Genomic DNA, 20486 nt, shown 5'->3' with positions numbered 1-20486 from the left:
CGTCCAGAGTGTCCGGCGACAGTGCCCCGTCCAGAGTGTCCGGCGACAGTGCCCCGTCCAGAGTGTCCGGCGACAGTGCCCCGTCCAGAGTGTCTCCGGCGACAGTGCCCCGTCCAGAGTGTCTCCGACGACAGTGCCCCGTCCAGAGTGTCTCCGACGACAGTGCCCCGTCCAGAGTGTCTCCGACGACAGTGCCCCGTCCAGAGTGTCTCCGACGACAGTGCCCCGTCCAGAGTGTCTCCGACGACAGTGCCCCGTCCAGAGTGTCTCCGACGACAGTGCCCCGTCCAGAGTGTCTCCGACGACAGTGCCCTGTCCAGAGTGTCTCCGACGACAGTGCCCCGTCCAGAGTGTTTCCGACGACAGTGCCCCGTCCAGTGTCTCCGACGACAGTGCCCCGTCCAGAGTGTCTCCGACGACAGTGCCCCGTCCAGAGTGTCTCCGACGACAGTGCCCCGTCCAGAGTGTCTCCGACGACAGTGCCCCGTCCAGAGTGTCCGGCGACAGTGCCCCGTCCAGAGTATCCGGCGACAGTGTGCAGTCCGGGACCGAGTGAGACGGCCTACAGTCCGGGACCGAGTGAGACGGCCTACAGTCCGGGACCGAGTGAGACGGCCTACAGTCCGGGACCGAGTGAGACGGCCTACAGTACGGGACCGAGTGAGACGGCCTACAGTCCGGAACCGAGTGAGTCTGCCTACAGTCTGGAGCTCCCAGAGGACAGTCCAGGGTCTGAAGTGATTGGCCTTCGGCAAAGGTATTCAGTGGGGGTGGACTGGTCAGGGAGGGGACTAAGACCTGAGCCACCTCCACTCTAGGAGGTTTGGGGAGGGGGGGTGTATGCACGAGTGCCGTCGGTGACGGCAGCCACCCTCCCTTCCCTCCCTTTAGTTTAGGGGTTTATTTTGGGGTTGTTGTCAGGTGCATCCGGGGTCTGCACCTTTGGGGGGGGGGGGGTGTACTGTCACGTCCTGACCAGTATAAGGGGTTATTTGTTATTTTAGTTTGGTCAGGACGTGGCAGGGGGTGTTTGTTTCACGTGGTTTGGGCTAGGTATTTAGGTAGAGGGGTATTTGTTTTATATGGTTCGGGGTGTGTGTGTGTACTTAGAGGGGCGTTGTATTTATGTGTTCCGGGGTTTTTGGTTTATGTTCTTGTTTTTGTATTCTAGGTTGTCTATGTTGTGTATTTCTTTGTTGGCCTGGTGTGGCTCTCAATCAGGAACAGCTGTACATCGTTGTTTCTGATTGAGAGTCATACTTAAGGAGCTTGTTTTTCACCTGTCCCTTTGTGGGTAGTTGTTTTTGCATTGCTTTCGTGTATAGCCTGCGAAACTGTTGGACGGTCGTTTCTTCGTTTTTTCCGTGTTCACTTTAATAAATAAATATGATGAGCACGCAACCCGCTGCGCCTTGGTCTAATTCCTACGACAGCCGTGACAATCGCACCATGTTTTCACATCCAGGGCGTATGTTTGTCTCTTCTCTCTTAAAACACTGATATAACACACTGTTATACACACAGAAAAAGGTACAGTTCCCCATCCAAAAATACTTGAACAGTCCATTGAGTACCTGATCCAAGAGTATCAAAATAAGGTCAACAACAGGACTGTGGAATAGACAGAAGTGTCTATGTGTGGGGAAATGGGGTGCCACTGCACCGGTGTCTTGCTAAGCAAGAAACCAAAAATATATGCCAAGCTAAAATATTTATAATATTACTGAAAAAAATAAACACATTAAATAAGACTGGCAGTGTATAAATAAGCTGTTCGCAAACTTTCTTTAACTTTTGTGGTTGGTGAATCTAATCAGACATGCACACACAGGAGTCAAAACATCCATTCATAACAGACCAGCTAAAGGTCCCAGCAAATCACATCTGCTACATAGTGGGAGAAAGTCAACACTTCAGAGAGACTCGTATCTCTCTAATTCACAGTATATCATCTACTCCTCACCCTGGATCCATTTTACAGGACACAGACACGATCACCCTCACAATCACCCACACATGGTCACACACAAGGTCACACACACACAAACACACACGTACTGTATTTATTTATCTGTATATGTTATGTATGTACAGTTAAAGTCGGAAGTTTACGTACACCTTAGCCAAATACATTGAAACTCAGTTTTTCACAATTCCTGACTTTTAATCCTAGTAAAAATTCCCTGTCTTAGGTCAGTTAGGATCACCACTTTATTTTAAGAATGTGAAATGTCAGAATAATAGTAGAGAATGATTTATTTCTTTCATCACATTCCCAGTGGGTCAGAAGTTTACATACACTCAATTAGTATTTGGTAGCATTGCCTTTAAATTGTTTAACTTGGGTCAAACATTTCGGGTAGCCTCCCACAACCTTCCCACAATAAGTTGGGTGAATTTTGGCCCATTCCTCCTGACAGAGCTGGTGTAAACTGAGTCAGGTTTGTAGGCCTCCTTGCTCGCACATGCTTTTTCAGTTCTGCCCACAAATTACCTATAGGATTGAGGTCAGGACTTTGCCAATACCTTGACTTTGTTGTCCTTAAGCCATTTTGCCACAACTTTGGAAGTATGCTTGGGGTCATTGTCCATTTGGAAGACCCATTTGCGACCAAGCTTTAACTTCCTGACTGTCTTGAGATGTTGCTTCAATATATCCACATAATTCTCCTCCCTCATGATGCCATATATTTTGTGAAGTGCACCAGTCCTTCCTGCAGCAAAGCACCCCCACAACATGATGCTGCCACCCCCGTGCTTCACGGTTGGGATGGTGTTCTTTGGTTTGCAAGCCTCCCCTTTTTTCCTCCAAACATAACAATGGTCATTATGGCCAAACAGTTCTATTTTGTTTGATCAGACCAGAGGACATTTCTCCAAAAAGTACGATCTTTGTCCCCATGTGCAGTTGCAAACCATAGTCTGGCTTTTTTATGGTGGTTTTGGAGCGGTGGCTTCTTCCTTGCTGAGCGGCCTTTCAGGTTGTGTTGATATAGGACTTGTTTTACTGTAGATATAGATACTTTTGTACCTGTTTCCTCCAGCATCTTCACAAGGTCCTTTGCTGTTGTTCTGAGATTGATTTGCACTTTTCACACCAAGTACGTTCATCTCTAGGAGACAGAACGTGTCTCCTTCCTGAGCGGTATGACGGCTGCGCAGTCCCATGGTGTTTATACTTGCGTACTATTGTTTGTACAGATGAACGTGGTACCTTCAGGCGTTTGGAAATTGCTCCCAAGGATGAACCAGACTCGTGGAGGTCTCCAATTTTTTTTCTGAGGTCTTGGCTGATTTCTTTTGATTTCCCATGATGCCAAGCAAAAAGGCACTGAGTTTAAATACATCCACAGGTACACCTCCAATTGACTCAAATGATGTCAATTAGCCTATCAGAAGCTTCTAAAGCCATGACATAATTTTCTGGAATTTTCCAAGCTGTTTAAAGGCCCAGTCAACTTAGTGTATGTAAACTTCTGACCCACTGGAATTTGAATACAGTGAATTATAAGTGAAATGATCTGTCTGTTAACAATTGTTGGAAAAATTAAGTAGACGTCCTAACCGACTTGCCGAAACTATAGTTTGTTAACAAGAAATTTGTGGAGTGGTTGAAAAACAGGTTTTAATGACTCCAACATGTGTATGTGTGTGTATGTACAGTGTGTATGTATGTATATTATTGTACTGCTCTAGGGATGTCATTTACTATCATGTATTGATATTTTTTTTATATTTTTTTCACTCTTTATGAGATGCAGACAACCCCGGAAGAAGAATGATAATTTAATTACCATAGTGAATTATAGTAATATTTGTTTATGTGTCAATTAATCCCATAAGGGATGGTTTGCCAATTGCCGATTTGACCCGAAAATAAAATGTAATTCATTCACTCACTCACTCACACAGGGTCACACTCACACACACACACACGGTCACACACAAACACGCTCACACACACACTACTTTTGTTGTTATGGAAGTGTAGTCGTGTGACCAGCTGACCCAGAGGGATGAATATTGATGCGGACCAGATGAGACAGACAGACAGATGAGCACCATACCTTTGCACATGCAGATGGAGCAGCCCTTCCTGTTCTGCCGGTAGCCATCACTGCAGTGCTTGTCACAGGTGAAGGGGGGACACTTGACACAGCGACACATCTCACAGCCGTGCTTATTCCTCCTGTGGGATAGATAGAGCACACAGATGTCTTTATCAGATATGTAATGTGAGAGGGCAAGATAAGAAGGCCGTCTTTACAGGTCAAATGGTGCATGTTTCAGTGAAAGCTCAATAGCCAGTGGTCTTGTGAGCGATCTGGTGGAATGCTGCTGTGGAGCCAGATGGTCAGGTATGATATAATAGATACATGGTTCTGTTATCCCCTGGTATATTAGTTGCCTTTGAAGAGGCCAGATAAAAGCAGCACCCTGGAACACGTGAAAGCCCCATGGTGCACAGCGCAAACACCATACCAATGCTAGAGTCTAGGGCACTGGGTTTAAAGCCAATTTGGATGCTTTCCATTTGATTCAACCTATTCAGATAGTTACTGTATTGCTACCAAAGCCTTTGGCTGATATGTGAGGCCCAGAGCAGGGCCAGATGATATTAATGCAGCCAGGTTGATTAAGGGACATAGGTACTGAGAGGCTGCTCTCTATGAACTATGAGCTCATCATCATGGTTGATTTGTAAACAGAGCAGGGAGTTCAGTTCTGTAGAGAGCAGATACAGACCCAGACACAGGGACGAGTTAGTACCAGAGGAAAAACAAACCCTGAGGAGTTTGAGAGACGATCTACATGGGGACGGAAATAAAACTAAACCCCCACTAAATGGCCTAAAGCTATGGAGGATACAAACAGAGAGAAAACAGCCTGTAATTTAGATAGGAACAGACGCAAATCATGTGACCTAGTTGGATCCAGCTATGGATGTCATAAAATGCACACTGAGCGCACAAAACATTAAGAACACCTTCCTGGCCTCCCGAGTGGCGCAGCGGTCTAAGGCAGGCTTTACTTGGCTCATCGCGCTCTAGCGATTCCTTGTGGCCGAGCGCCTGCAGGCTGACTTCGGTCGTCAGTTGAACGGTGTTTCCTCCGACACATTGGTGCAGCTGGCTTCCGGGGTTAAGAGAGCGGGTGTTAAGAAGCTCGGTTTGGCGGGTCATGTTTTGGGCGACGTATGACTCGACCTTCGCCTCTCCCGAGCCTGTTGCGGAGTTGCAGCAATGAGACTAGAACGTAATCACGAAAATTGGGGTGAAGGGGTAAAAAATTACAACAACATTTAAAAAAAAAAAGAAACCTTCCTAATATTGAGTTGCACCCCCCCCCCCTTTGCCCTCAGAACAGCCTCAATTTGTTGGGGCATGGACTCTACAAGGAAAGCGTTCCATAGGGATTCTGACCCATGTTGACTCCATTGCTTCCCACAGTTGTGTCAAGTTGGCTGGATGTCCTTTGAGTGGTGGACCATTCTTGATACACACAGGAAACTGTTGAGAGTGAAAAACCCAGCAACGTTGCAGTTCTGGACACAAACCAGGGCACCTGGCACCTACTACCATACCCCGTTCAAAGGCACTTAAATATTTTCTCGCCCATTCACCCTCTGAATGGCACACACACAATCCATGTCTCAATTGTCTCAAGGCTTAAAAATCCTTCTTTAATCTATCTCCTCCCTTTCATCTACACTGATTTAAGTGGATTTAAGAAGTGACATCAATAAGGATTATAGCTTTCACCTGGATTCACCTGGTCAGTCTGTTTCATGGAAAAAGCAGGTATTCCTAATGTTTTGTACACTCAGTGTAGATGAGGAGCAGGTTGAGAAATGATGTTGATCAGATGGGCTCATCTATTACATCACTCCAGCCTCTCTTTCTATTTGTGTCTCCCACGCTCTCTCTTTTTCTGGAACAAGTAACCCATCTTTTCAATTAAACATTGAGCTCGTTAGGTGGGATTAATTATACTATTAGTCTCTGTCGGCCACATAAATAAAACAGGAGATTAACCCTTTGTCTCACAGCAGCCGATCCACTAGCAGAGGGCACATCTCTGCTGAAACAGCAGTAAAGGCAGTATGGAGAGGCCAGGCTGAGCTCTGAGCTGGCTGGACCCTCAGTGTACAAACACAGAGACAGAAAGTCTGGCCACCTTGGGATCTGGGCTTTGTTTAAAGGTGGTGTGTGGAATTTTGTGCACCATGCTTAGCTCTGGGGCTGCTGTCTCTGTGCCGGCCCGGGCAGCAGGAGAATGCCGTGCACGTCCTGTCAGATCCGATGATGATTTAGACCCATTGAGGAGGGGAAACGCTTTAAGTCCTCCTTTGTGTCCTGCCCAAGGCGCTCAACTGTGCCAAATGTCAATGTAAACACACCTTTAGGGCTCTGACCCACTCTGACAGCCCACTGCTCAGTGGTCACGCTTTCTCCCCTCTACACTGTTGAGATAAGAAAACTGGACTGTTCAAAGCAAGTATAGTTTATGAGGTTTGTATTAATCGTGGTTTAGTCACATACGCCACAAATTATATAGTTGATGATATACTCTAGAGTTCTCTGCAGAGGTCATAAATGCAGCCAATTTATACAAAGCCGTCTCTGTGTCTTTTCATTGGTCCATTTTAGAAGCACCACTCTGCTAGAAAGGTGATGCATTACTTAGCTCATCGAGGATTCAGACTTCTGAAGCCAGTCCTGAACCGATGCTTATGAGTGATGAAGCCACCGCTTCCTGCTCCTCTTCCCCCTTGGGTTGCCTCTCTGCTGGCATCCTGTGCAGACATATCAGGCCCATCTTGAGCGGAGGCTCCAGAGAGCATGGTTCAGATACCAGAAGAATCTCATCGTATACAATTCATAAAGGCCGCTTTTGTGCAGATGCGTTTTTTTTGCGTTGTTTTGAGACGGAAAGATGATTTATGAAATGTGTTTTTCCAGCTAAAGAGAGAGTGGATTGTATGTCAGGGCCCATGTCAATAATAAACCACACAAATCACCATTCCTTCAGGCTTTGGCCTTTCAGTCGTGACCAGTGGGTCTGTAACAGCCTTTGAGCTGTGTGGAAAATAAGGGGTGAATAATGAGTAGTGCTTAACTTTAAGATGTGGAGACCATTCAGAGGACTTACACATATCCGTAGGGGCAGGTCTTGCTGCAGGTCAGGGGTCGGCACTTGGGCATTGGAGAGCTGCACTCACACACCTCGCAGCCAAAGTCATCCTTCTCGTATCCCACGGGGCATTGCAGCGAGCAGTATTTCCCCAGGTCAGGGCAGGAGTAATCTGAAACAGTTCACATGGAGGTCACCTTACCATAGGCTGGCTCATCCATCAACACCATGTTAGTTTTCTATAGGGCTTTTCATTAGCGAATTCCAATGACAAAAAAAACTGCAAATACCATGCAGCCATGGTAACAAATGAGGTGCGACAGATATTTGCTTTATGTTTCTGTATTGGAGACAATGTGGCAGGGATTTGACATTTGGAACAAGGTCCAGTATGTGTGTGTTTATGGTATGTGTGTTTATGTGTGTTTATGTATCCGTGTTTAACTCTTTGCGTCTGGTGTGAGACTCACGGTTGAGGCACTGGCAGAGCAGGCAGCCGTTGTTGTCCTGCTGGAAGCCGTAGGGGCAGTCCTTCCCTGAGAAAGAGCAGTTCTCCAGACGAGGACACAGCATAGGGCTCACCGTCTCATACGAAGGCTCTGTGGGACAGAAAAGCAGGTTATAACCTTCATATGCTGCTGCTATAACTCTCTATGACATGTCATACTATACCTGCCTCTGTGAAGCCTATAACACTCACAGACATGTCATACTATTCTCAAATGAGGCTTTTATGAGAGCAAAGCGTAAAGAGCAGTACACTTAGACACACAATCTTACACATCCATCTCCATGCCAACAGAACTGGTTCAGTGTTCACGTTGCTGCCATCTGAGAGAGAGCGCTGTGATTAGAGATAAACGCAGGGCCATTACACCAGATATCGGTGCTCTCTATCAGAGGCTTTGATGACTCTCACATGTTGTCTAAACGGCCTGGAGGAGTGCAGGAGCACGGCTTGGCTCTTGTCCAAACAGAGAAGCCCCTGTGTGGGAGTCTGGTGAGTCAGAGGCTGGCACTGGACAGACCCAGAGGGCCACATCATCACTGGAGCCCACCAGGGATGAGGTGTAATGCTGACTTGAGTCACACATGTACAAGCCACAACCAGGGGAAGCTAGGTGGGGGTCTAGTTGGGGGGGCCCTCCATTATCTTGCTACATTCAGAGGGAGGAGCACCAAACGAGCTGTAACTAATTACGCTCACAAAAAAAAAACTGTGATCCACTCCAATTAAGCTTGATCCGGCAATGCAGTCCGGAGGCTCCGTACGGTAGGTGTGACGTGATTGCGGAGCCTCGGGAGGCTTGCGCAGGCCAAATCAAGCTCTCTACCGCATCGCCGTGAGCCTCCTATAATTTTGGAACAATGCAGAGAGCTCCGTATAGGTCCGCACTGACATGATTGGTTGAAGGTAGGTTGGGGCGGTACGTCCTGTATAAACACAAACTCACTTCCTTGACAACTTCCTTCACAACAGCTACACTCTGCTCCGTGAAGTGCAGGAAATATGAATGCCCTGACTTCTGCAGAGGCCGCATGGCAGTAAATGCTGTACGGCCAATACAGACACCGGAATGACCATAAATCGGATTTAACCCCTCAGTCTAAGCCGCGCCTCATGCAGGTGGGTCTCATATTGCGGGCTGGGCCAATAAAAAAATCACAAAGGAGCCTGCAGCTGAAGAATGCTCCGTGGCCTCCCCTTTAATGAGCGGCCAACATGGCCTCCACATAGCTTCAGGGGGAGAGACTATTTTACAGTTCAGTTCCACCAGTCAGGTTTTGAGCTCAAACTGACTGTATTGTCAAACACAAATGTTTTTGTAGTTTGGTCCAGCGTAGTAGGAACAGTTCCATTTACCGATGAAGACGTTAATTGCCAGATGTACATTGACATGTTATACATCGGATGTAGCTACATTGACATGTGAGGGGGTGGCCTTTAATGGGGGTGAATTCCTGAGAATCAGCTGGCGAGTTGCAAGTTGTTTATGATATTAGTTTTGACAGGTACACTATGTTGGCTATATCAAGAGCTCAATGGAATGCCAGATGCAATTGGTGGTGGTGCACCTGACCCTTACACAATACATCAGAAACAATTAAATTAGACATTGTAATTAGATGAAAAACTGTGAGTTCATGTAACGCTCTTTCCTGCCCTATTAGGCTAGTTGAACTGAAAATTCAATCTTCCATCAAAACGTTTGGTATGTCCATTGTCTGTACATGCAATATAATACTTCAGAAGAAGTGCGACGTGAGATATTTCCTTGTGAGGAAATTGACTGCTTATGACTATGTGGGCTATGTCTAGAACATATTTAGCATTACATTTGACCTGTTCCTTGCTAGTTTCAGACCTAAATCTCCAACTACTTCAACAGTAGCCAATCGTTTTTTCTCAGTTGTATGTTTAAGGCAGTTATAAGCCAGCTGTTGTCCCTGCTACAGGCTGTATGTGATCAAATACAGTATGTGCATACAGATATTATTGTGTGTGTCTCCATACGAACCCTCACAGAAGGGGCAGCATTCTCCAGGGATCTTGACTGGGTTCTGGCAGCTCTGTTTGCAAGCCATGGCGGTACAGTGAGGGTCTCCATCCACACACTGACAGAAGGTGCAGTCATCCTCCTTCCACTGCTCCTCGTGGCCACGCAGCTTGTTGTTCACCCAGCAACTGGCCTCTGTGCTGTCCATAGACAGGAGCTCCACATCTGGACACACAGAGAGGGAGACAGACAGAGGCTGGGATCAGAAGGAGAGAAGCGTGGGAACTATACTGTGCTGTTTGGTATGCCACCCTTACTTGTAAACGCTGTGTGGTACATATGCCTTATGACACACACTCTACTTCCTAACAGATTCAATAAAATCATCATCATAGTCATCATCAATGCCGTTGTCATCATCAACTACAGTGGAATTAGACACATTCATACAACACCTATGAATGTGGGAACGCGTCATAGCCACGTAATTGAGTTAACAAAGGACATGGTGGAATCAGAGGTGAGGGAAGCAGGATATTCCTGGTGGGACCAGGAGAAACTGGCCAACCACCAAGACCGGTGGATGAACCCTCAAGAGCTCCTCAAGGAGTCAGAGAGTGGATGTAAAGCAAATGTACTGGGATCTAATGTATGTAAGTAGAGCTGGATGGAAGAGCATGTCATATTGGAGAAAGATGAGTTAATTAAAAACACAGCGAGACATACATATCTCATTTCCTGTCTCTGCAGTGTCTAGTCTTTCCCCATAAGAGGAATTAACCTCAGCCACGTGCATGTCACACAGATAGAGTTGCATCCGTGCCCCCGAAGGCCAAAGAACAGTTCAGGGTTCAGTGCCATAAATTTCACTCCAAAGCAAAAAAAATCCCATTTAAGAGCATTAGAGTGCCTTCAGAAAGTATTCACACCTCTTGACTTTTTCCACATTTTGTTGTGTTACAGCCTCAATTTGAAATGGATTAAATAGAGATTTATTTTGCCACCGGTCTACACACAATGCCCCATAATGTCAAAGTGAAATTATATTTTTAGATTAAAAAAATTGAATTAATTACAAATGAAAAGCTGAAATGTCTTGAGTCAATAAGTATTCAACCCTTGTTATTTCAAGCCTAAATATGTTAAGGAGTAAAAATATGCTTAACAAGTCACATAATAAGTTGCATGGACTCACTCTGTGTGCAATAATAGTGTTTAACATGATTTTTGAATGACCACCTCATCTCTATACCCCACACATATAATTATATGTAAGGTCCCTCAGTCGAGCAGTGCATTTCAAACAGAGATTCAACCACAAAGACCAGGGAAGTTTTCCAATTCCTCGCAAAGAAGGGCACCTATTAGAAGAAAATAAGACATTGAATATCCCTTTGAGCATGGTAAAGTTATTAATTACACTTTGGATGGTGTAGAAATACACCCAGTCACTACAAAGATACAGGCATCATTCCTAACTCAGTTGCTGGAGAGGAAGGAAACCGCTCAGGGATTTCACCATGAGGCCAATGGTGACTTCAAAACAGTTACAGAGTTTAATGGTTGTGATAGCAGAAAACTGAGGATGGAACAACATTATAGTTACTCCAAAATACTAACCTCATTGACAGAGTGAAAAGAAGGAAGCCTGTACAGAATAAAAATATTCCAAAACATGCATCCTGTTTGCAACAAGGCACAATTTGATGTAGTTCTGTCCTTGAGCTGTTCTTGTCTATTAGTGTTCTGTATTATCATGATTCATGTTTTGTGTGGAATCCAGGAAGAGTGGGGATACTAATAAAATACCAATACCAATGTAATACTGCAAAAACATGTGGCAAAGTAATTAACTTTTGGTCCTGAATACAAAGTGTTATGTTTGAGGCAAATCCAATACCACACATTACTGAGTAGCACTCTCCATATTTGCAAGCATAGCGTCGGCTGCATCGTGTTATGGGTATGCCTGCAATCGTTAAGGACTGGGGAGTTTTTCAGGAGAATAAATAAATGGAATGGAGCTAAGCACAGGCAAAATCCTAGAGGAAAACCTGGTGTCTGCTTTCCACCAGACACTGGGAGATGAATTCACCTTTCAGCAGGACAATAACCAAAAACACAAGACCAAATCTACACTGGAGTTGCTTGCCAAGAAGACAGTGAATGTTCCTGAGTGGCCGAGTTACAGTACCAGTCAAAAGTTTGGCCACACCTACTCATTCAAGGGTTTTTCTTTATTTTTACTATTTTCTACATTGTAGAATAATAGTGAAGACATCAGAACTATGAAATAACACATGGAATCATGTAGTAACCAAAAAAGTGTTAAACAAATCGATATATGTAAAATTGTAGATTCTTCAAAGTAGCCACCCTTTGCCTTGATGACAGCTTTGCACACTCTTGGTATGCTATCAATCAGCTTCACCTGGAATTGTCACGTTTGTGTGTATAGAAGGACCAAGGCGCAGCGTGCTCTGAGTTCCACATTTTATTTTTGTGAAACTTTACAAAAAAAATTAAAATAAAGAAACAACCAACAAACTGTGATGACAGAGGTGCTACATGCACTGACTCAAAATAAGATACCACAAACAGGTGTGAAAAGGCTGCCTAAATATGATCCCCAATCAGAGACAACGAGATTGGAAACCAAATCAGGCCAACATAGAAATACAAAACTAGAGTACCCACCCTAGTCACACCCTGACCTAACCAAAATAGAGAATAAAAAGGATCTCTAAGGTCAGGGCGTGACAGGAATGCTTTTCCAACAGTCTTGAAGGAGTTCCCACATATTCTGAGCACTTGTTGGCTGCTTTTCCTTCACTCTGCGGTCCAACCTATCCCAAAGCATCTCAATTGGGTTGATGTCAGGTGATTGTGGAGGCCAGGTCATCTGATGAAGCACTCCATCACTCTCCTTCTTGGTCAAATAGCCCCTACACAGCCTGGAGGTGTGTTGGGTCATTGTCCTGTTGAAAAACAAATGATAGTCCCACTAAGCGCAAACCAGATAGGATGGCGTATCGCTGCAGAATGCTGTGGTAGCTGGTTAAGTGTGCCTTGATTTCTAAATAAATCACTGACAGTGTCACCAGCAAAGCACCCCCACATCATCACACCTCCTCCTCCATAATTCATGGTGGGAACCACACATGCGGATATCATCCGTTCACCTACTCTGTGTCTCACAAAGACACGGCGGTTGGAACCAAAAATCTAAAATTTGGACTAATCTCAAATTTGGACCAAAGGACAGATTTCCACCGGTCGAATGTCCATTGCTCGTGTTTCTTGGCCCAAGCAAGTCTCTTCTTCTTATTGGTGTCCTTTAGTAGTGGTTTCTTTGCAGCAATTCAACCATGAAGGCCTGATTCACGCAGTCTCCTCTGAACAGTTGATGTTGAGATTACTTGAACTCTGAATAATCTATTTGGGCTGGAATTTGAGGTGCAGTTAACTCTAATGAACTTATCCTCTGCAGCAGAGGTAACTCTGGGTCTTCCTTTCCTATGGCGGTCCTCATGAGAGCCAGTTTTATCAGAGCTTGATGGTTTTTGCAACTGCACTTGAAGACATTTTCAAAGTTCATGAAATTTTCCGCATTGACTGACCTTCATGCCTTAAATGAATGATGGACTTTCATTTCTCTTTGCTTATTTGAGCTGTTCTTGCCATAATATGGACTTGGTCTTTTACCAAATAGGGCTATCTTCTGTATACCAACCCTAACTTGTCACAACACAACTGATTGGCTCAAACACATTACAGTTTTTTCCAACTGCTTACACACAAAATCTTTTCATGTCACACGATTTTTGAAACCTCTCACTCAAAGTGCAAAACTACACACCAAATATCCAAAACCATAAGCTATTTCTCAGCCTTTGACTCAGTTGTCAATTGCATAAAACACTTTTTTCTAAAACACCACACACAATACTCTACCTAAAACACAAAAATCTAACGGGAAGTGACTTGCTTTCCTTTTCCAAACACAACCAATCAAAATGCTACACTTATTCACCAGGTCACACACACACTCCTCACATGTGCAAACACTAATTGCTTAACTGATCACTAACCAATCACTGCTTTCCTGTAGTATAGGCCTATAAATAGGTCAAAGGTCAGATGACCTGTTTTGAACAATGGATGCCAACAATGGACAGAGAGCAAGAGGAGTCGGAGGGAGAGGCAGGGGACAACAACGAGGAAAAATTCAAAGACTTGGAGTTGGAGGAAGAAGAGGATGAGGGCAAAGAAGAGAAGGAAGGAGAGCCATCTCTGATGAGATTAGGGCAACACTTGTTGATCATGTGATCAACCATGGTTTGACCATGAGAGAGGCTGGACTGAGTCCAGCCCAACTTGAGTCGATTTACAGTGGCGTCCATAATTCATACCTTCAGAAATGAGAACAGGTATGCAACTATCTAATGACTATTTTAGCATTACAGTAATGTACTGTAAAATACGTATGACTGCATAGTATTGCATAAACGTTTGTAACTCTAAGCCATCCATTTACTGCACTGCATTGAATGAATGAGGTTGGTTATCATGCTGTACTACCTTTTTTTTGTACATTGTTTACAGTTCCTATGCTGAACACATACTGTTTGAATTCTGTACAGATTGGAAAGGCAAAGACATCATGGAGGACGAGGACGCTTGTTTACAGATGTACAAGAGACTGCAATTATAAATATGGTTTTGGCCAACAATGCAATTAGGATTCGAGAGAATAGACAGCATATCTTGAATAATGACACCATATTTAACAACATCAATGCTGTAAGCCTGTCGACCATACAACGCATCCTCCAACGGCACCGAGTGACGATGAAACAACTTTACAAGGTGCCATTTGAGAGAAACTCTGCCAGAGTCACGAATATGCGACATGACTTTGTAGAGGTATGTATGCAACACTATTTCCCGTACTTCAGACATACCATATTTACTCATCTGTATATCCTTTTGTCTGTTATAGAGTATTGGAGCTGGATGCCCATGTAATTCACCATGAATTTATGTGGATGAGGTTGGCTTTAACCTCACCAAAACCAGGCGCTGAGGAAGAAATGTAATAGGACAGAGGGCAATTACCAATGTCCCTGGACAGTGTGGGGGTAATAACTATGTGCTGCCATCACTCAAAACGGGGTCCTCCATCACAATGCCACACTGGGTCCGTACAACACTGGCCATATGCTCACTTTTCTGGATGCAATTTACACAATGCTTGTCCCTGATCCAGATCAGGAGCCTGCTAGATTTGTGGTTTTATGGGACAATGTTAGTTTTCACCAGGCTGTTCTGGTCTTAAACTGGTTTGCCACCATCCACAATTTGTAGTTTTGTACCTACCCCCATATTCACCTTTTCTAAATCCCATAGAGGAATTCTTCTCAGCCTGGCGCTGGAAAGTGTATGATCGCCAACCCTATGCCCACATGCCGCTTCTCCAGGCAATGGAGGACGCATGTGGGGACATAGAGGTTGCCTCTGTCCAAGGTTGGATATGCCATGCTAGGAGATACTTCCCTCGATGTTTGGCAAGAGAACCTATCTTGTGATGTGGACGAAGTATTGTGGCCAGACCCAGTCCGGAGAAGAGATGAAGTGTAGCTTAGCACTGGTGACTGAAGCTGCCATTAAGGCAAAGGGGGGTTACTTTGAAGAAGCTCAACTATAATATATATTTTGATTTGTTTAACACTTTTTTTGGTTACATGATTCCATATGTGTTATTTCATAGTTTTGATGTCTTCACTGTTATTCGACAATGTAGTAGGTGTGTCCAAACTTCTGACTGGTACTATAAATCTACTTGAAAATCTATGGCAAGACCTGAAAATGGTTGTCTAGCAATGATCAACAATACAATCTGACAAAGCTTGAAGAATTTGGAAAATAATCGGCAAATGTTGCACAATCCAGATGTGGAAAGCTCTTAGAGACTTACCCTGAAAGACTCACAGCTGTAATCACTGCCAAAAGGTGCTTCTACAAAGTATTGACTTAGGGGTGTGAATACTTATGTCAATGAGGTTTTACCCATTTGTTTGAAGTCTAGGACCACAACATAATGAAGCCTGTTTGAGAGGTAACCCAGAAAACACATGGAGCTCCATTTGAGGTGATGTATGCCCTCTGAATTCTGGGAATCTATTTTGATGACTTAAGAGTTTACCATAAATGATCATGATTGTTTTTATTCAACAATTTATTGTGAAGAGAGGCAGGCCATTACCACATCAGTGCTGTGAGGTGGAGTTGGAAGGTGGTCTGAGGGTAGTGTACTGAACCTGTGTGTGTGGTGAAGGAGTGGGTCTCCCTAAAGACGGAGTCCTATTTCCCCGATTTGATTCCAGCAGAGATTTGGCTGCTGTGATTCCTCCATCTGTGTGTGATTATACTGAATATGAAGCAGTTCTGCTTTCCTCTCAATCTATCCTTTTATTTCTCTCTCTATCCATCTCTCACACTATCAATAGCAAGCCTAAAAATACAAATTATAATGCCTTCACACACAGCCTTGAAGCACTTTTAGGGCTGTAGGTGACTTGACCTGTCTAGAAATAGATTAGAACAGGTGTGCAGCTTGGGTTGCTCTTAATAACGACGACAAACCAAATACCACCCCCAGCTTAGAACAGTAACACTGACAATGGCTTCATCAATGACTGGAGCTTTCCATGGCCAAGCAGGGACACAAGATGAAAGCATTCCCCAAAATCTCAGGGGCTGAACATTCCAGGTGTACCTCCAACACTGACCTCCAATAACCTCCCTCAGTCTCCCTCCCTCTCATGTGTCTGATCAAAAACACTGGCAGCCAAATCTGTCCACCACCACTATGCTTCACGAGACCGTCATTTGTTGGCCATATGCGCTGCCGAAACCCAAGCCTTTTAACAGCTCCAACCGCAGGTACCAGTGTTTTTACCTGCCTCTGAGGGCATGTGTTTTAGTGTCGAGGACAGGTACAAAAGGGGTCTCCCTCCATTAAGGCTACCAGATATAATGAAGCCGAAGCACTCACTCAAAGGAGGTTTATGTTCCTGACCTCCTACCCATTGCTCATTCTTTTGACCGGTCCTTGTATGTGAAGCATGTTAATGACTGCTGAGTCCAGCTGAATGTAAACGGAAGCCATTAAGGTAAGGATATTGTACAGCGTGTTGGGAGCCCTGGGGGAGTCTATTACAGCCCTGTCTGCTCCGTACGTCTGCATGCCTCCCTACTAGCCTCCCTGCCTGTCTGGCCACACTCAGAGCAACACTAATGACAAACGGCCTCCCAAACTGTACCAGCTCACCTCCACCAATCATACAAAATCTCACATACCTATAAAACTATCTGTAATAGATACTGTTGTATAACTTTAAAATGATGTGTGTACCTATGCATACAGGGCAGCATTCTCCCTCTGGGATGTAGAAGTTCTCACAGTCCAGTTCCGCACATTCCGCTTTGGAGCAGAAGGATATCCCTCCTCGACACTGGCAGAGCCAGCAAGGGTCCATACGGTACACCTCCCCCTCGGAAAACTCCTTCCCGTTGTGGACACACTTGGGGGAAACTGGGAAAGTGGAAGGGGAAACAGACGCTGTCAACCTGAACGACATATGGGGCTCTTGATGGCTAACATACATTCACGGCTGATGAATGAACATACTATGCTAAACCATCCCATTTGGTATGTATTAAATAGCTTATCCACCCCAGGTCAGAATGAGTTTGTTGCTTCTGTAACCGTGCATTAACTCAGATGCAATAATTACAGTGTAGCTAACTGTAGATGGAACAGAAGTGTATTTGTGTAAAGTCGTGCTGAGCTATGCACTTGAGCCGAGAGCCCTGGGGACTGGACTCCAACAGCATTAGACAATGAAGCCAGCTCCATTGGGTGGAATTTAGCAGAGATCTGTGGAGTCTTGGTGGAGGTAGCTCAGCTCAGCTCAGCCCAGTGCTGGGTAAAATAAAACAGCAGCGGGCTGGGCTGGCACAGTGTGGTCTGGAGTGCTGGGCTGCAGACAGCAGACAAGCCATGTAAAGCCAGCGTAAGTACCAGAAACCTCCACTGTCTGTCTCCAAGCACCGGTCCACAGAACAATGACTACTGTACGGATCATTAGAGACCCCTAACAAGCCCTGAGCAGCCGCCTCGCAGACACTACCGTCCAGCCACTGCACACGAAGCTCCTGGATCACCCCGAGAGAGTGGGTGTTTGTATTTGTGTGAGAAAGAGAGTGGTAAAGGAAAAGCACTCTCTTTATTTAGTATTTCATTCATCAAAGACAGCTTTTATCGCCATAAAGTTCTATAATTTCAGTGATTGCCATATGTAATTTTATTGGATTACCAGATAAACCATTTGTCCATGAAACTGTCATTGGCTATGACTATGACTCAGTGACTCAGGGCCTTGAAAGACCACATTAACTTCTCATTAAAACCATGACCATTAAGTTACTGCAAGAGAATGGTTACGTAAGTAGACCCTGGTCATTGTTTAATATACGGTGGAGCGGAGGGACAGGTACCAGCAAACCACACACATGAGAAGTCTGCCTCTGGCATTCAAGGGTGCCCAGATGCTAACAAATGTAGCTAGCCCTATTAAGGTTTCCATGGGGGGAGGCAGCATCTGTATACCATACCCTGGTAGTGTGCTGTTCTGACCCCTCACCTTTCTCCCTGCTTCCTGGACCAGCCCTGCACTCTAATACAAAGCAGGTGGGCCAACTGAGTTGAAAGTAAAGTGAGGATTTGTTCTCTCTCTCTCTCTCTCTCTCTCTCTCTCTCTCTCCCTGCCTGCCTGCCTGCCTGCCTGCCTGCCTGCCTTGCGTGCAGCATAACCAAGCAGACAAAATGCAATAAGTACTTTGCCGGGCAGAAATCAAAAGGCATGGCAACATTTTTAATGCTTGGGAAACAATAGGAAGTCACATGACAGGATGTTCACATGTGATTTCCGCAGTATTTGTTAATGGTAATCCCTAAAACAAACTTGCGGCAGAGACACTAAATTCCATTCATGCATTCTGATTTCCAGTCCAATCCATATTGAGGATGGGATAGTGGCTGGGGCTGAAGGTGCCATAAAACCCTGACCCTGGCCCACCCTAAAACATTCATGACAAACTCACATGGTGTGACTTGTCTTTCCCAGCAAACAAAAATGCAAAACCCAAATGATAAACAATAAATCTTTATTTTTATTTATTTTTACCCCGTTTTCTCCCCAATTTCATGGTATCCAATTGGTAGTTACAGTCTTGTTTCATCGCTGCAACACCCGTACGGAGGCGAAGGTCAAGAGCCGTGCGTCCTCTGAAACACAACCCAACCAAGCCGCACTGCTTCTTGACACAATGCCCACTTAACACGGAAGCCAGCCCAGCCAATGTGTCGGAGGAAACACAGTGCACCTGGCCACCGTGTCAGCGTGCACTGCGCCCGGCCCACCACAGGAGTCGCTAGCGCACGATGGGACAAGGACATCCCTGCTGGCCAAACCCTCCCCTAACCCGGACGACACTGGGCCAATTGTGCACCGCCCCATGGGTCTCCTGGTCGTGGCTGGCTGCGACAGAGCCTGGACTCGAACCCAGAATCTCTAGCGGCACAGCTAGCACTGTGATGCAGTGCTTTAGACCACTGGGCAATTCGGGAGGCCATGATAAACAAGAATTCTGTGGGGATTTTTCTCAGTTAACGGCTTTAAAGTTCTTGAAACGCATGTACCATACTAGTCTACATCAAGTGTCCTGTCCTGACCTAAATCCATGCTACATGCGACTCCAGACTGTTTGCTCATCTAAGAGTTGATAAACAGTAGGCTGCTGTAGCATGGTCATTTGGGACCATCTGCAATGTCAGATAACATCAGGTCAGAAAGACCATGCCAGCTCCTGTCCAGTCACCCAGACTCATTCTTCAGCCAGAGCTGGAAACGGTCTCTCATCAAACATGGCCAAAACACACAGGTCCATTGTCATATTAGTCTGTACACTGACCAAAACCCCACCAAAAGCCAACCTCTGGTCTGTAAAATCATGTGCTCAATGCCTAAGGTCGCTGACAGCTGGGTACTATTATGTGTTTCACAGAGAAATATTATAGGACGCCCAAACTTTGTTAATAATAGTGTGTTTTGTGGATGGGGCTTGGTGTTTGTGAGTGACCCAACATATGTGGGATGTTTCTTTTCTGAGGAGGTCTTTGGGGAGACTGGGGGGGATACTAGGGGGTAGGTGCCATGTCTTCATCCCCAGTCCCTCTCTGTGTGATTTCTGATGTGGGCGCAGTCACGCAGGGCTAACCGCCAGTAGGGCAGGCACAAAGGGCGTCAAGTCCGGACCCAAAGAGCAGCAGACACTTGTTATCAAAACACTGATCCCCTAGCCTCTGCAGCCGCCATTCAGCCCTCACCGGCCTGCCTGACTCGATTACACTCCCCCTGGCAGACTGGAGCACATAAAAAGCATTCCCATCAATGAACTGTTGAACCTTTTCCTTTTGGACGTGTGACCAGACAGGAACTCTTTGACACTGCACTTCTGTTGAGCATATTGGTAGCCTAAGCACTTTTCTGGTCACTGCACTCATTAAGTCCATTCATTCCGGGACAAGGCACACATTTATGGACGCAGAGGGGCCAGAATGGGAATTTGTTCTGTTGGTAAAACAGCAAATATTTGCTGGGAGCGCAGAGTAAACAGCCAGGTTCAGGTCCCCTCCCTCCCTGCCTAACTCCCTCTCTCCCTGACTCTGTGCCTCCCTGACTGGCTGATTGGCTAGCTGCTGTGAATGTGAAATCTAACTCTGGGCTG

The 20486-nt window shown here is 45.3% G+C and overlaps 1 protein-coding gene across 2 annotated transcripts in view; it reads right to left on the bottom strand.

The window, feature by feature from the left end:
- Positions 1-20486, bottom strand: part of LOC106610846 (cysteine-rich motor neuron 1 protein) — a 51506-nt gene that overhangs the window by 10779 nt on the left and 20241 nt on the right. Inside the window, exons 5-9 of one of the 2 annotated variants that reach the window (XM_014210476.3) lie at positions 17050-17229; positions 9654-9857; positions 7605-7733; positions 7153-7306; positions 4068-4189 (exon numbers count right to left, since the gene is read on the bottom strand). In XM_014210476.3, coding sequence (XP_014065951.1) covers positions 4068-4189; positions 7153-7306; positions 7605-7733; positions 9654-9857; positions 17050-17229 — 789 coding nt within the window. The remainder of the gene's footprint in view (positions 1-4067; positions 4190-7152; positions 7307-7604; positions 7734-9653; positions 9858-17049; positions 17230-20486) is intronic. The other variant, XM_014210477.3, reaches the window with a different exon arrangement.

Source organism: Salmo salar, chromosome 09, assembly GCF_965601325.2.
Source record: "Salmo salar chromosome 09, fSalSal1, whole genome shotgun sequence".
Classification (NCBI taxonomy): Eukaryota; Metazoa; Chordata; class Actinopteri; order Salmoniformes; family Salmonidae; genus Salmo; species Salmo salar.
The sequence above is the reverse complement of the archived record's forward strand: the minus strand, read 5'-3'. Positions and strand labels throughout refer to the sequence as shown.